At 36.8% G+C, this 17,027-nt stretch overlaps 1 protein-coding gene across 2 annotated transcripts; it reads left to right on the top strand.

The window, feature by feature from the left end:
• Positions 1 to 3,769: 3,769 nt before the first annotated feature.
• On the top strand, positions 3,770 to 12,429 carry FGG (fibrinogen gamma chain). Of its 2 annotated transcripts, XM_010356862.2 has the most exons (10): positions 3,770 to 4,041; positions 4,139 to 4,183; positions 4,371 to 4,554; positions 4,674 to 4,767; positions 6,366 to 6,496; positions 6,798 to 6,931; positions 7,906 to 8,090; positions 9,580 to 9,857; positions 11,501 to 11,670; positions 12,209 to 12,429. In XM_010356862.2, the coding sequence occupies exons 1-10, from the start codon at positions 3,964 to 3,966 to the stop codon at positions 12,221 to 12,223; spliced, it is 1,314 nt and encodes a 437-aa protein (XP_010355164.1). In that variant the 5' UTR covers positions 3,770 to 3,963; the 3' UTR covers positions 12,224 to 12,429. The 2 variants fall into 2 exon arrangements, with proteins under 2 accessions (XP_010355164.1, XP_010355163.1); XM_010356861.2 differs by lacking the exon at positions 12,209 to 12,429 and having other exon boundaries at positions 3,810 to 4,041; positions 11,501 to 11,985.
• Positions 12,430 to 17,027: the final 4,598 nt, after the last annotated feature.

Here is a 17,027-nt window from a genome sequence, read left to right as displayed (position 1 = left end):
CATCTAAAATTGGACCAAAGCCAGGTGCAGTGGCACATGCCCATTGTCCGAGCTACTCAGGAGACTGAGGCAAGAGGATTGCTTGAGTCCAGGAGTTCAGTCTGAGGCCAGACTGAGCAACAAAGCTAGGCTCCATCTCTAAAGAGGAAAAAAAAAAAAAAGGACCGTAAACACAAGCTGATCATAAAACAACACAAATCTAGGTTTGAGAAATACTCGAAGACTGTAAAAGATCATTCACAAAATCTTGTCTCTAACCCTGAGAAGAAGATAGATAAGTTGATAGATAGATGTAAATACGTGTTCAAATAATCATACACACACTTATATAGATGCATACACACATCTTTAAAATCCATTCTATCAGTGAATAACTGAGTCTCATAACACCTTGTATCTGTGTATTATTTTAAATTAAGAAGTGCTTCATGGTTATATTAAGATTCACTGTTAAAAGCACAGGCAATGGGCCCCATGGGTTTGAGTTCCTGTTCTGGCACATGGACCCTGCATATGTTACACAACATCTCTAGGCCTTTCTTTTTTCATTAATAAGATATAGGTAATTATATCTACTTCCTAGGCTTGTGGTGAGGATTAAATGAGAGAATATACATGACAACAACAACAACTATACTGCCACATAATATCTAGCATAAAGAAGATGCTCAAAATTGGTAGTTCTTTCCTATTATTCCTTGGGGCCTATATCATTTGTCACCAGGTCAAGAAGTTTTCTACATAGTCAAATTTAAATTCAGCAAATAATTTTGGAGCAAAGATGAACGTAACAGACTTGACTCACAGAGTAAATTATCAGTATACATGAAGACTGTTAGCTGTAGATTTGTGTTTTCAAATCAGAACACAAACAGTTGGATGATAGGGAATTTGGGACATATTATTTCAATAAACAAGCCCATTGACCTCAGAATTACATTAAATGATTATTTTGGCTTAAATACTACCTATGCTATTATCTCAAAAAAAAATACCTGGAAGTAGAAGAACTGTGATTTAAGAAATATTCTTCATTCCTGGAATTCATCAATCATTTATCATTTTTCAAAGAAAAAATTGGCCCAAACATGATAAAACTAGTTAAAATTTAATAAACCTGAGTGATACTAGATTGAATACAGGGCCAATGTAGACTGCTAAATCAATGTTGACCTTTTTTTTTTTCTCAGAGAGCAAGTGTCTTGTCTTATATGATTTGGATGTAGGACTTGAGATTGTAGTAAAAGGAAATTATTTTCTCTAAAATTGTGATAACACATCTAGATTCCAATACAAGTCAGTTAAAAGCTGGTAATACAAGTATTCCACTTCTCAAATGGGATGAGATAGAATTTCTAATGTCCTCAATTTAAATGTTTTTCAACTTTGTGAATATTATATATATTAAGACAATCAATGAAACTTTATGACGTTAAGGAGCTCAAAACTCAACCTGTGGCTGCATGAATTGTTACCCTGCATTCGACAAACTAATGTTTTATGGTCTTCAGCAAAAAGAACCACAAAGACATGCTCTGTCTAAACATACTTTGCTTGAACATTCTTACTGATAGGAAGTATACCTTCTCATAAGGCATGCAATCCATTTATATTATCATTTGATCTTTGATTGATGAAATCAATTTGGATGGAATTTCCTAAACTAAATGACCAGGTGCTTTCTTCTCTGGGGAGTCTTACAGAATGAGACTGCAGTCAGTTGCAACAGATTTTTTATTAAAGAGAACTTTCTGTAGCTGGAACAACAAAGCTTTTTCCCCATGAACCAAATCTACCAATAACGGCTCTAATAAATGAGTTTCCTATTTATGTAGATTGTATACCAAATACATTTGGTAATTCATAAACCTTACAAACATTTACTAACACTTACCAAGAATTGGGCAATGTGCTCAACACATTATCCCACTAAATCTTAGTGATAGCCCTATTAAGTAAATACCATATCATAAGTATTATCTCTCTTTTACTGACATGGATAATAGAACTCAAGGAGATTGAGTAATTTGTACTGAATCACATGGTCAGTAAATTGTAAAGATGGGATTCAAACCTGGGGAGATGGACTCCAAAGCTCTTAACAACTATTTATTTATACATTCTCCAATTGAGCTATACACTTCTTAAAGGTAAAGGCAATGCCTGACTCACCTTTCATATTCAAATCATATTAAAAAGTTAGCAAGAAGTGATTATCAGTGTACTATGTAAATCTTTGTGAATGATCAATAATTACATGTTTTGATTTTATATATATTTTAGTAGATAATATTTATATTCATTCAAAATTCTAAATACAGAATGTTTACAGAGAAAAATGAAACCTTTTTTTCCAACCCTGTCCTCCACCTCTGCATCCCATACTTCTTCACAGAGGCAACTGATTCAAGTCATTACATAGTTACTGAGTTTTAACTACAACTATGTTAAGTATAGCTACATGCGTTAGATGCCGTAGCCATAGAAATCAGTTTACAATCTAATGCAGTGGATACGGCATGTATACATGTAATATAAGGTTGCTACAAATACTATCTGAGGTAGAGCTGTTTGAAAGAATACTAACACTTCAATGTTTAATTCAACTGACATGATTGACAACTGATCAGCTGAGTAAAAAAGATGGATGAGAAAGATTGTGAGACTTAATTGGCTGGTGGTATGGTGATATGATTGACAATAACTGCTAAGTCAGAGAGGGATGTATTAAGGAGGAGAGGAAAAGCAACAGATCTGGTTTTGATGTGTTCATTTTGTTATAATTATTGATTATTTACTGAATGTGAACACTTATCTTTGTTTTTGAGTCACATAAATATTCCTTTGTAAAGACAGAATTAAACATTAAAGTATTAGCATTTCTTTCAAACTGGAGGCATTTCTCCCACTAATGTATTTCATCAAAACTTATAATAAGCTTGGTTCCAGAGGAAGAAATGAAGGATAACCAAAAATAGAGACATTAATAATAGTGCAATGCACAATGATAAGTCTCAATAGGCGGTGATGACAGATATGTTTTCCCAAACACAAGGACGCTGTAAGGGTCAAACAGAGATGATAGCCCCTCTCCAGCATCTCATTTTGACCCTCTTCCTTCAGCTATGCCTCTACTCTCCTCAGATACAAGGGAGGTGGATTTTTCTCTCCTCTGAGATAGCTTGATGGAACCACAGGAACAATGAAGTGGGCTCCTGGCTCTTTTCACTCTGTGGCAGATGGGGTGCCATGCCCATCTTCAGACAAAGGGAAGATTGAGCTCGAAAGCTCCCTAAAAACTCCCATCTTCAGACAAAGAGAAGATTGAGCTTGAAAGCTCCCTAAAAACTGAGAGCCTATGAACATGGTCAACACAGAGGGACAGGAGTGTATTTCCAGGGTCATTCGTTCCTGGGAATAGTGTACTGGGACATGGGGGAAGTCAGTCTCCTCCTGTCACAGCCACGGGTTAAAAATAATAATGTTAACTGATCCCTAGACTGAGAAAGTTCTTTCAGTAATTTGGGTGATGGCAGCAGGCCCCATCTTAAGGATAGACTGGGTTTGCTCAGTTCGAGGTCAGATCTGTTTGCTCTCACCCATGTACTGGAAGAAGTTGCACCACACAGCCTCCAGGACTCCCCTCCTCCTCACAGCAATGGATAATGCTTCACTAGCCTTTGCAGGTAATTTTGGATCAGAGCAAAAAACTTGAGCTGGGCCAAAAAGGAGGAGCTTCAACCTCTGTGCAAAATCTGGGAACCTGACAGTGTAGATTGGGGGCCAGGATGAGGAAAAAGGAACGGGAAAGACCTCCCCACCCTTCTGGTAAGGAGGTCCCGTGATCAGCTCCAGCCACTTGCAGTCCTGGCTGTCCCAGGAGCTTACATAAAGGGACAATTGGAGCCTGAGAGGTGACAGTGCTGACGCTACAAGGCTCGGAGCTCCGAGCACCCAGACATCATGAGTTGGTCCTTGCACCCCCGGAATTTAATTCTCTACTTCTATGCTCTTTTATTTCTCTCTTCAACATGTGTGGCAGTAAGTGTGCTCTTCACAAAACATTGTTTTAAATGGAAAGCTGGAAAATAAAGCAGATAATGAACTAGTGAAATTTCTGTATTTTTTTCTCTTTTAGTATGTTGCTACCAGAGACAACTGCTGCATCTTAGATGAAAGATTCGTAAGTAGTTTTTGTTTCTCTCTTTGTGTGTGAACTGGAGAGGGGCAGAGGAATAGAAATAATTCCCTCATAAATATCATCTGGCACTTGCAACTTTTTAAAAACATAGTCTAGGTTTTACCTATTTTTCTTAATAGATTTTAAGTGTAGCATCTGTCAACATTTTTAATCACTGTTGTATTTTCAGGGTAGTTATTGTCCAACTACCTGTGGCATTGCAGATTTCCTGTCTACTTATCAAACCAAAGTAGACAAGGATCTACAGTCTTTGGAAGACATCTTACATCAAGTTGAAAACAAAACAGCAGAAGTCAAAGAGCTGATAAAAGCAATCCAACTCAGTTATAATCCTGATGAATCATCAAAACCAAGTGAGAAAATAAAGACTACTCACCAAAAAATAAGAATAATAATCTGCGAAGTTCTTTTGCTGTTGTTTTAGTTGTTCTATTTGCTTAAGGATTTTTATGTCTCTGATCCTATATTACAGATACGATAGACACTGCTACTCTGAAGTCCAGGAAGATGTTAGAAGAAATTATGAAATATGAAGCATTGATTTTAACACATGACGCAAGTATTCGGTAAGGATTTTTGTTTCAATTTGCTCTGCAAGACTGATTTAATTTTTATTCAATATTCCATACTTGAGTGAAAGTAATTTTTAATGTGTTTTCCCCATTTACAATATCCCAGTGGCATTATGCCTGATTATGTTGAACATAGTGGAGATAGAAGTTTTTAGTGCAATATAAATTATACTGGGTTATAATTGCTAATTAATAATCACATTGGAGAAAGAAGTTCTAGATGTCTTCAAATGCTCGTTTGACCATATTTATCAAAAAATTTTCCCCATCCCCCATTTATCTTACAACATAAAATCAACCTCACAGGAATTTGGGTGTTGAAAACAAATCCTTTTTATAAAAATGTTGACAAATTCGTAGTTAAAAAAAATCAGCAAACAGAGGCATAGTAAGGATTTTGGCTCCTAAAGTCAATTATATTGACGGTGGAGCAGGAAGAAACATATCTTAAGAGACTAAGTGTAGCAAACATTGCAAAGCTCATGTTGATCATTGCAGAATGAACCTGCACAGTCTCTTCCCTTCGTTTGGAAGTGAATGTCTCTGTTAACAGCTTCTCAGAGACTCACAAACTTTCTGAACATAAGGTTTCGGATACAGTTTTAACATTTTTCCCCAATTTTTTTTCTAAATTTTTCTCAAAGCAGCTTGAGAAATAGGGATAAATAGTAGCTAGGGAGAATGGCCCAGGAAAGATTCCTCCTCTTTTTGCTATCAGAGGGCCCTTGTTATTATTGTTGTTATTATTACTTGCATTGTTACTGTCCATCATTGAAGTTGAAGGAGGTTATTGTACAGAAATTGCCTAAGACAAAGTAGAGGGAAAACGTGGACAAATAATTTGTCTACCCTTTTTTACTTCAAAGAAAGAACAGTTTATGCATTGTAGACAGTTTTTTATCATTTTTGAATATTTACAAGCCACCCTGTAAGTAACTACAAAAGTAGGATTTTTACTTCCCCCAGTCCATTTTCAAAGCTATGTAACCAGAAACACTAAAGAAGAAAGGGGAAGTATCTGTTGTTTTATTTTACATACAATAACGTTCCAGATCCTTTCCCTGTGTAAGTTATATTTTAGATTGAAGCTTGTAAGTATAACCTCAATAGATCCACATGCGAAAGGTATACTGCTTCAGCACATGTGAGTTACTGAACTGAGCCTTTCCTACTTCTAAAGCAAAAGGGGGTGTTCCTATTAACCAGTCTCATCACAGTTCCTATCTGCTGCCCCTTATGCATAAAGTAAAAAGCAAAGTATCAATGACATTTGTTTATTGACAAGGACTTTGTTATTTGTGTTTGGAGTTGAAACAATATGCCCCATTCTAAGTGAAAAGATTCAGGTTCACATTGTATTCCTGTTTTGATTGATTTTTGTTTTTTTTTTTTTCAAAAAGTTTATAATTTTAATTCATCTTAATTTAGTGATATAATTTTACATTTTCCCCAAGAATGGAATAATTTATCAGAAAGTAATTCTTGATAAAATATTTAGTTAGCAGTTTCCAAAGAAAATACAAAATTACTCTTCTGAAAGGAATACTTATTTTTGTCTTCTTATTTTTGTTATCTTATGTTTCTGTTCATAGATTTTTGCAGGAAATATATAATACAAATAATCAAAAGATTGGTAACCTGAAACAGAAGGTGGCCCAGCTTGAAGCACAGTGCCAGGAACCTTGCAAAGACACAGTGCAAATCCATGATACCACTGGGAAAGGTAACTGATGAAGGTTATATTGGGATCAGGTTCATCAATGTAAATAATGTAAAGGAGAGAGTATGTACTAGAATGTATAGGAATAGTTTAGAAAGTGGCTACCCATTAAGTTTAAGAATTTCAGTTGTCTAGACCTTTCTTGAATAGCTAAAAAAGAGTTTAAAAGGAATGGTGATGTGAAAAGTAAGAAAATTATTCTTGGAAAATGAATAGTTTACTACATGTTAAAAACTATTTTTCAAGGCAGGCACAGTCTTACTTACATTTCAAACCACAGTAAAAGTCAATTCTCCTTCTCCAGATTGTCAAGACATTGCCAATAAGGGAGCTAAACAGAGCGGGCTTTACTTTATCAAACCTCTGAAAGCTAACCAGCAATTCTTAGTCTACTGTGAAATTGATGGGTCTGGAAATGGATGGACTGTGTTACAGAAGGTAATTTTTTCCTCACCATGTGTATTTAATAAGTGCCTACATTGTTTCTGCCATATGGCAGATACTTTTCTAAGCACCTTGTGAACACTAGCTCATTTAATCCTTGCCATAGCCCTAAGAGGAAGGTACTTCTGTTACTCCTATTTACAGAAAAGGAAACTGAGGCACACAAAGTTAAATAACTTGCCCAAGACCACATAACTAATAAGCAACAGAATCAGCATTTGAACCTAGGTGGTATAGTTTCAGAGTTTGTGACTTGACTATATTGTGCTGGCACTGACTTTGTAGATTCATGATGGCACATAATCAGTACCACAGTGACAAAGAAAAAGAAGGAAACTCTTTTGTCAGGTAGGTCAAGACCTGAGGTTGCCCATTACAAGACAATGAAGCCTAACACCCTCACCCTCACCCCGCCACCACCACCACCCTTTCACACACCAGAGGACACAGTTGGGCTGCCCCAAGACAAGGAACCTTTGTTGCATCTGCCACTTGCTGATACCCACTAGGAGTCTTGGCTCCTTTACCCGCTGTTTACCTCCTACCACTGTTACAACTGTTCCTACAGGGGGTGCTCAGAGGGAGTGAATGGTGGAAGCATTAGTTGTCAGACACCAATTGAGCAATAGGTTCCATCATAAGTGTAAGAATCAGTAATATCCAGTCAGAGTTCTGAAGTCGTCTAGGTATCTTTTCAATACTACCACTAATTTAGAATTTATGATGTGCCAGGAACTCTCCTAAGTATTTCTCATATATTCTCTCTCATGATCCTTGCAGCAACCCTAAAAAGTAAGCATCATTTTTCCTATTTGATAGATAAGGAAACTGAGGTAGCTTGGCCAAGATCACTTAGTTGTGAGTTGATAGAACCAATGCTCCATATTTTTGACAAAATGTTGGTAGCATTCTCTTTACATGCGTTGATAATCTATTTTCTCCTTTTGCCCATGCAAATGTGTAATTAGAGACTTGATGGCAGTGTGGATTTCAAGAAAAACTGGATTCAATATAAGGAAGGATTTGGACATCTGTCTCCTACTGGCACAACAGAATTTTGGCTGGGAAATGAGAAGATTCATTTGATAAGCACACAGTCTGCCATCCCATATGCATTAAGAGTGGAACTGGAAGACTGGAATGGCAGAACCAGGTACTGTTTTGAAATGACTTCTAACTTTTTATTGTAAAGATTGTCTGGAATGTGCACTTTCCAACTGTCAATAGACAATGGCAAATGCAGCCTGACAAATGCAAACAGCATATTCAGCCACTATTTTCTCCAGGAGTCAGTTTGGCTCCTGGGCAATCCAAAAAGGTAAATTCTATTCAGGATGAATCTGAGTGTTTTGGTACAATCTAATTACCCTGGCACCGTTCAGAATAATAGCTAATTACTGAACTTTTAATCTGTCCCAGAAATTGAGCATAAAATTATAATTTTATCTAGTCTAAATTACTACTTCATGAAACAGGTATTATTATTAATCCCATTTTATGGATTAATTGCTCAAAGTCACATTGCTGATAAGTGGTAGAGGTAGAATTCGAACTCAAGTAGTTTAACTTTAGAGCCTGTCCTCTTAACAACTATCTTGGTTGAAAAGCAAATACAGCCTCTTCAGACTTCCCAGTGCCTTAATGGCCATTTATTCTGTCAAATCATGAGCTACCCTAAAATTAAACCAGCTAGCTCTTTTGGTGATCTAGAGGCTTCTTTTTGCTTGAGATATTTGAAGGTTTTAAGCATTGTTACCTAATTAAAGTGCAGAAAAATATCCAACCCTCTTGTTATGTTTAAGGAATAGTGAAATATATTGTCTCCAAACATACGGATTTTTTTTTTTATTGTTTGGTTGGTTTTTAATCCAGAAAGAGCTATAGCCAGTAGACCTTCTTCTAGGAAAGGACCTTCCATTTCCCAGTTACCGGAGATTAGAAAAGAGGTTAAATATTTTCCGGAAATTTCTGTTCCTTCATTAAGGCCCATTTTTTACTCCACTCTATAGAATTATGGCCCACTTGCACAATTTTTTCTAGGAAAGAATCTCTCTAATTCCTCAGCTCACGTGCTTTGGACCACACAGGGAAGCCTTTGATTGTGTAATGCCCTCAGAAGCTCTCCTTCTTGCCACTACCACACTGATTTGAGAAAGAAAATCCCTTTAGCAGCACCTAACCCTTCAGGTGGTGAGAGTGGCTAATGGAACTGTACCTCCTTCAAGTTTAGTGCAATAATTAAGGGTCACTCACCGTCAGATAATTTATGTGATCTATGATAACGTGTGTGCAATGCACAACATTTCAATAAAAGTAGGAAATATGAAATTAGAGTCATCCACACATCTGGATTTGATCTTAGAATGAAACAAGCAAAAAAGCATTCAAGTGAGTGTAATTATTAGTTTTCACTGAGATGCTTCAAAGGCTTTTTGGCCCCTCCCGGGTAGTATTAATGAGCTGTGGACTAGGTTCACATATCCATTGCCTCTTGCCAGACTTGCAAAAAACTTTACTCGATGAGCACATTTTAGCCCTAAGAAACAAAGTCAAAAATTCCAAGGAACTATCCTACGAAAGAGTGAAATTCTGAGATCCCTGAGGAGAGTCAGCACGTGATGGCTGTATTTCCTTCTTCTCAGTACTGCAGACTATGCCACGTTCAAGGTGGGACCTGAAGCTGACAAGTACCGCCTAACGTATGCCTACTTCGCTGGTGGAGATGCTGGAGATGCCTTTGATGGCTATGATTTTGGCGACGATCCTAGCGACAAGTTTTTCACATCCCACAATGGCATGCAGTTCAGTACCTGGGACAATGACAATGATAAGTTTGAAGGCAACTGTGCTGAACAGGATGGATCTGGTTGGTGGATGAACAAGTGTCATGCTGGCCACCTCAATGGAGTTTATTACCAAGGTATGTTTTCCTTTCTTAGATTCCAAATTAATGTATAATATATAGTATTTTCATAAAAAATAATAAATAGATACAAAGAAATGAAGAATAATTTATAAAGATAGTAGGGATTTTCTCATGCCTCTTTATTTCAACTAAGTTCTTTGAAACTGGAAGTGGATAATACCAAGTTCATGCGTAAAATTAGCCCTCCTAAAGAAATACACCTGCTGCAAAATATCCAGTGGCTTGGCATTATACCTGAAACGATCACTATCATAACTGGCACTGTGGGTTGTGTTATCTCCTTTAGACATACTACATATATGATCTGGATAGATTAACATTACTCTATGGCTGCTTGTTCACACATTAACCTGGCTTCCCATGAGCTTTGTGTCAGATACACGCAGTGAGCAGGTGTTTGGAGGAACGGAATAAAGAGCAGGCAAATACTGGTAAGGGCAGAGGTTTGTGAACGCTTGAGAGAAGAGACCAGTTTGAGGATAATAGAAACTTATTTTAGGATGGGGGTTGGATGAGGAGGCTATGGTTTGCTATAAGCCTGGAATGGTTTGGAACACTGGTTTCACTCATCTACCCAGCAGTTACATGTGGGGAAGCCTTACCGATGCTAAAGGATCCATATTACAATAATGGCATTATTTGGAAATTCCAGTGGCATTCCATGAATAAAACCACTAAGAAGATAGTCACGTTCAACAGACTCTCTGTTGGAGAAGGACAGCAACACCATCTGGGGAAAGCCAAACAACCCAGACCAGACCTGTTTAGCATCAGTAGGGCTTCCTCACACATATCTGCTGGGTAGATGAGTGAAACCAGTCTTCCAACCCATTCCAGCTTGTAGCAAACCATAGTCTCCTTATCTACCGAGATGAGCAACCTTACCTCCTGATGTCCTAGCCAATCACCAACCAGGAAACTTTGCAAAATTTATTTAAAGTAACAGTTTGTTTTTCACAACATTTTTAAATTGGAGAAACATAACTTATCTCTGCGCTCACAAACCATATAATAAGAAGAAACTCTAAGAGAAAATGCTTAATCTCTGTGACCCGGGGAGCCATGCCAAGCTGTGGTTCATGCCAGTGCTGTGCTCTGACAAGCCCTTTACAAAATTACACGAGATCTGCTTCCATAGGACAAGGAGAAGGCAAATCAATGGAGGTTGCACTTTATAATGGAGACATAAAATAACATTCCAGAACTATTTCCTAAAGCTCCTCAATTAACCAATAAAATTGTGGTTTCAAATAACCTGAGATGACCTAATTGGGAATTTGGTGGCTCCTTCTCTTCTAACCTGCATGAGGAAAGATGGTCTGCAGTAGCTGAATCCAGGATGGATAAGCTTAGGGAAAGAGGCCAATTAGGGAACTTTGGGTTTCTAGTCCTACTAGTAGTGAATAAATTTAAAGTGTGGATGTGACCATGAGTCACAACACAGATGTTGTTTAATAATATGTTTATTTTAATTATAAATTGAGATTTTAGGAATCTTTGGGGACATTTTTAGTTAGCAGATAACGCTATAAATTTTATGTAACTGGCAATGCACTTCATAATAGACAGTTCTTCACAGACTTACAGAGGTAAAAAGTTTCCAGAATAATGATATGTACATCTACCACTTGTTTTAGGTGGCACTTACTCAAAAGCATCTACTCCTAATGGTTATGATAATGGAATTATTTGGGCCACTTGGAAATCCCGGTGGTATTCCATGAAGAAAACCACTATGAAGATAATCCCATTCAACAGACTCACCATTGGAGAAGGACAGCAACACCACCTGGGAGGAGCCAAACAGGTCAGACCAGAGCACCCTGTGGAAACAGAATATGACTCATTTTACACTGAGGATGATTCGTAGAAAATTAACTGCTAATTTCTACTGACCCACAAAGTTTCAGAAATTCTCTGAAAGTTTCGTCCTATTTTCTATTACTATATTTATTGATTTCAAGTCTTCTATTAAAGATAATTAGCTTCCAATGGAAATTAAAACTCATTTAGGACTGTATTTCCAAATTATTGACATCAGAATTATTTAAAAATTGTTTATTTGAGGAGACATTTCAACTTTGTTCCTAAATGTATAATAATAAAATGATTGACTTTATTTGCATTTTAATGACCACTTGTCATTTATTTTGTTTTGGTAAATTATTTTTATTATATCAAATATTTTAGTACGTACTTAATAAAATAGGAGAAAATTTTAGAGTTTCAAATTCTTAGATATTTTCATTGTTTATTACCCCAAAATCATTCCTATTTAATTCTTCTTTTTAAATGGAGAAAATTATATCTATTAATATGGTTTTTGTTTTATTATATATTCACAGGCTGGAGACGTTTAAAAGACCATTTCAAAAGAGATTTACTTTTTTAAAGGACTTTATCTGAACAGAGAGATATAATATTTTTCCTATTGGACCATGGACTTACAAAGTTTCACTTCATTTTAAGAGCAAAAGACCCCATGTTGAAAACTCCATAACAGTTTTATGCTGATGATAATTTATCTACGTGCATTTCAATAAACCTTTTGTTTCCTAAGACTAGATACATGATACCCTTATTGACCGTTAAAAACCACCACTTTTCCCCAATTTACTAATTACAATTGGGCAATCATCAGTAGTAATTGAGTCCTCATTTTATGCTAAATGTTATACCTAACTCTTTGGGAGATACAAAGGAAATAGCAATTATGGCTTTGCCCACTAGGAGATACAGGACAAATACAGGAGAATACAGCAACCCAAAGTGACAATATTCTATACAAGAATGTAATCACTAAGCAGGAGTCACAGCCACACAACTAAGATGCATGGTATCCAAAGTGCAGCTGGAGACAGGAAAGCTGCTTGGGGATTCTCCCAGCAGAACCTTTTAGCTCCAAACACCTGCGGTGGGACCTGGTGACTCTGAGAGAACTGCAGCTCAGAGCAGAGAGCTGTAGGGAACCCTATCCCTCACTAGTCATGAGGTGAGCTGAATGGAACCATCTCTTCCTTGTGATTCAGGGATATTGACTTTTCAGCAGCCTGAGTTCAGGTTCCTTCGCCAACTTTCTAAGGAATAGCTAAATCTACATAACTTAGCATAAGGTTGATTGTGGAAAGTAATGGCTAATTTTATGAGAGGTGGGTCTGGTTGTCCTGAAGTCCTGAGCTTTGGCTTTGGCTTTGCACTCTCTTTCTTTCCACACTTCTTTCTTTCTTCTTTCCCTTTTTTTTTTTTTTTTTTTTTTTTTTTTAAGAGATAGGGTCTGTCACCCAGTCTGGAATGCAGTGGCACAATAATAGCTCACTGCAGCCAGCCTTGAACTCCTGGGCTCAAGTGATCCTCCTTTCTCAGCCTCCTGAGTAGCTGCAACTACAGGAGTGCACCATCACACCTGGCTAATTTTTTGTTAATTTTTATTCTTTTTGAGTAGAGAAAGGGTCTCACTATGTTGCCCAGGCTGGTCTCAAATGCCTGGCCTCAAGTGATCCTCCTACCTTGGCCTCCCAAAGTGCTGGGATTACAGACATGAGCCACCATGCCAGGCCCACAATTTCCTTCTTAATCTTTTCACTTTCTTGTTATCAGGAGTGCTGAATTTAAGACATCCTATTGAGGAGATAAAAACAGTCAATCAGCTTCTAGATACACAATTGAAGACGTGGGAGGCTTTAGAAAATAGAAACACTGATTCATTGTTTGCAGCCTTCATATATACATGTATGCATGAAGCATTTATTCAATTAACATTTGTTGAGTGTTTTCCTCGTGGTAGCTACTGTGTTGGATTTGGGGATATAGTGCATGGTATGCTCAGTATTCTCCACTCTCCCAAACCTGTTCTATTCCATCCAGTCCTCAAATGCAAAAAAAAAAAAAAAAAAAAAAAGTGACTCATCCTCTAATCTTCCTCCCCATATCCAATTTCTACCTCCCTATATCCAATTACTCATCAAGTCTGCTGAATTCACCTCCTAAATATTTATCATATTCACTTTTTTCCTCTATACCGATTGTCACCATTGTAGTTGAGATACACATCTCTTGCATGGATAAGGGCAATCACCTACTTCCTGTTCCCTTTCTTACATCCAGCCTCACCTGCTACGGTCTTGTCATCCTCCAAACCACTTCTAAACCCAGAATGCATACAGTATACCCTTTGTGAACCTATAAAATTCTTTGTGTGAGCAATTTGGTCATAGCTATGAAGAGATACACAAATATTGATGAGTTTTCATGCAATATCACTCCAGTGATTTATCCCAAGAAAATCATTTTTTAAAAAGAAAATAGTTATATACAGAAATAAAAATATAGACATAAATTTCATATTAGTAGGAAATTAAAATATTTAACAGTGGAAGAATGGACAGGCAAGATAGTTTATTAGTAAATAAAATAGAATATAATGATTACATAATAAGCACAATAGCTTTTTATGATGAAATATTTACAAAATAAGTGAAATTTTAAGATGTAAAAATAATTCTAAAATAAAAGTTATGTAAAGTTATATATACATATACTTTATGTACAAAATATAGTCTTGACATATATCATTATTTGTACATACTTGTTCTCCTCTCAACCAATCTACAATATATAATTACATGAAAATTCTAAAACATGGCTGGACACGATGGCTCACGCTTGTAATCAGTACTTGGGAGGCCAAGGTGGGAAGATCACTTGAGCCCAGGAGTTCAAGACCGGCATGGGTGACATGATAAAACTGTCTCCATAAAAAATACCAAAAAAAGTTAGCCAGGCATGGTGGTGCACACCCATAGTCGTAGCTACCAGGAAAACTGAGGTGGGAGGATCGCTTGAGCCTGGGGAATTGCGCCTGCAGTGAACGGTGACTGTGCCACTGCACTCCAACCTGGGCAACAGAGTGAGTGAGACTTTGTCTCAAAAACAAAAAAATACTAAAACACAAAATAAATATAAAGAAGTCTAAAGATTCCTGATGTCTCCCATGATTACTTGTCCAGTGCTTCTTCTGAAATCTCAACTATAGCATTCTTTCAAAAACATTTTGGAGTCTCCTGATTTTTGTAGGTATCCTGAGTACAAGCTTGATCTGCATGTTGAACAATCCAGCATTCATTGGTAGAAAGGGGCTGCTAACGTTTTCTTTAGATATCTCTGCATTATTTGGCTTGTTATAATGAGTACATATTAATTTTGTGGTTAACTTTGCAACCCAATGAGATAGAGACAAAAAAAAATGAATTTCAAAATTCAACTTGTTTAGTTATTATTATCCAACGGTGAGCACTGAAGGGCTACAGTAAGAAGTAAAGCATGAAAAACCCTTCTAGACTCAGTTGTGTCATGTCTCCTCAAATAAAGTGGCAATTGAAAGGGTTATGTTGAGAAATCAACCAAAAAAACTTTTAAGTGAAAAAAAGAGTTTGGGGCCTTCCAGAGACAGATTATATATTTTTTTCACAGCTCAAATCACAGGTGACTGTTGCTAAGCCCTCCTCTTTATATTTCTGGACACAGAAAAACTCTAGTCACTGAAAAGTAGCGAGGCTAAGTGCAAAGCAGATGGGTAGTGTCTTACACCGTGACAAACCTACAGAGGGAAGCTTCTCCAAAGGAAGATATCAGGTGTAGTGATACTGTGACTTCAAACCGTACAACTGCAGAGCAGAGTTCTTGAATCAACAGAGAGGGGTGATGACTTACTGACCAAGTACCGAGATTTTATAATATACCTCTGAAGATTCTGTTTCATATCTGTGGGTGGGTTGAAAGTGAGTGAGAAATGAAAAAATAAATGTATAGACAGCATAGTTGAAATCTTTCCACGATCCAAAATTCTTTTGCTCTGATTCTAATTAGTATAAACTAGCCAAGGTATTTATAAGAGATACCTTCAGTTTATTCAGATGAAAAGGGTAAAAAGAAAATACACATTCAACCCTGTGGGAAATATGCATACCTGTTGATTTCTTATCACTTTGATGTAGCTGCAAGAGGAGAAAAAGTTAAAGATAGTAAGATGAGTCAAAGTGGATGGAAAATAACAATCGCTTTGGGAGGCCGAGGCAGGCAAATCACGAGGTCAAGAGATTGAGACCATCCTGGCCAACATGGTGAAACCCTGTCTCTATTAAAATACCTAAAAATTAACTGGATGTGTTGGTGCACACCTGTAGTCCCAGCTACTTGGGAGGCTGAGGCAGGAGAATCACTTGAACCCAGGAGGTGGAGGTTGCAGTGAGCCAAGATCGCACCATTGCACTCCAGCCTGGGCAACAGAGGGAGACTCCATCTCAAAATAAATAAATAAATAAATAAGTTGGTGAAAGAGATCAAGAGTGTGGGAAAGACTACATTTCATTTATCTCTTTGTGTTTGTGCATGCATGTGTGTGTGTGTGTTTGTGTGTGTGTCTGTCTGTGTGTGTGTGCGCGCGTGCAGATACAGAAGCTGAGTTATCACACTCCCAGTACCTCATTCTCATTGCTCTGTGCTGGGTCACTCTGTTGATTGGTTGATTCTTATTTATTCACATTTCCTTTTTGTTCCATCTTCCCCTTAATAAACAATCACCTTAATAGGTTTGATGTTTGTTTCTTCATTTGTAGGCATTCTTATAAATCATGGATTTTTTGTGTACGTATGTATTTTTAAATTATACAAATGACATTATGCTATAAATTAGTGTTACTCAGAATACTGGTCCCCAAACTTCTGTTACTCTTCTGCATTAAGTACAAAAATTGAGAATTAGCATGGAGAAACTTTTTCCTGTTATGTTTGTTCTGATTATACTTATTGAGATAGAATTTTATATCTTTCAAATCTCATAATAAAAATTTGGGCCTATATTTTGAATATCATTACTTTTTAACATTTCATTTTTTAGTAATTATTTTCGTTGTATTATATAAAAAATTGGTTGTGGCTGATTAGAATTTTAATAAAACTGGTCCTTCATCACAAATCATTTGAGAATGGCTGCTGAAGTCTTCATCATACTTATCACTTTTTTATTTCAGCATTGTGTTTTTAAGATCTATCCATATATGAATTTGTGGTTTGAAAGCAGAATGAAAAGAAAAAAAAAGATCTTTCTACAATCTGAGTATGTTATAATTTTCCTTGATTTCCTTTTGAACCCAAGGGTTATGAAGT

Source organism: Rhinopithecus roxellana, chromosome 2 (assembly GCF_007565055.1).
Source record: "Rhinopithecus roxellana isolate Shanxi Qingling chromosome 2, ASM756505v1, whole genome shotgun sequence".
Taxonomy (NCBI): domain Eukaryota; kingdom Metazoa; phylum Chordata; class Mammalia; order Primates; family Cercopithecidae; genus Rhinopithecus; species Rhinopithecus roxellana.
Note: the sequence above shows the minus strand (reverse complement) of the source record. Positions and strands in the feature narration are given on the sequence as shown.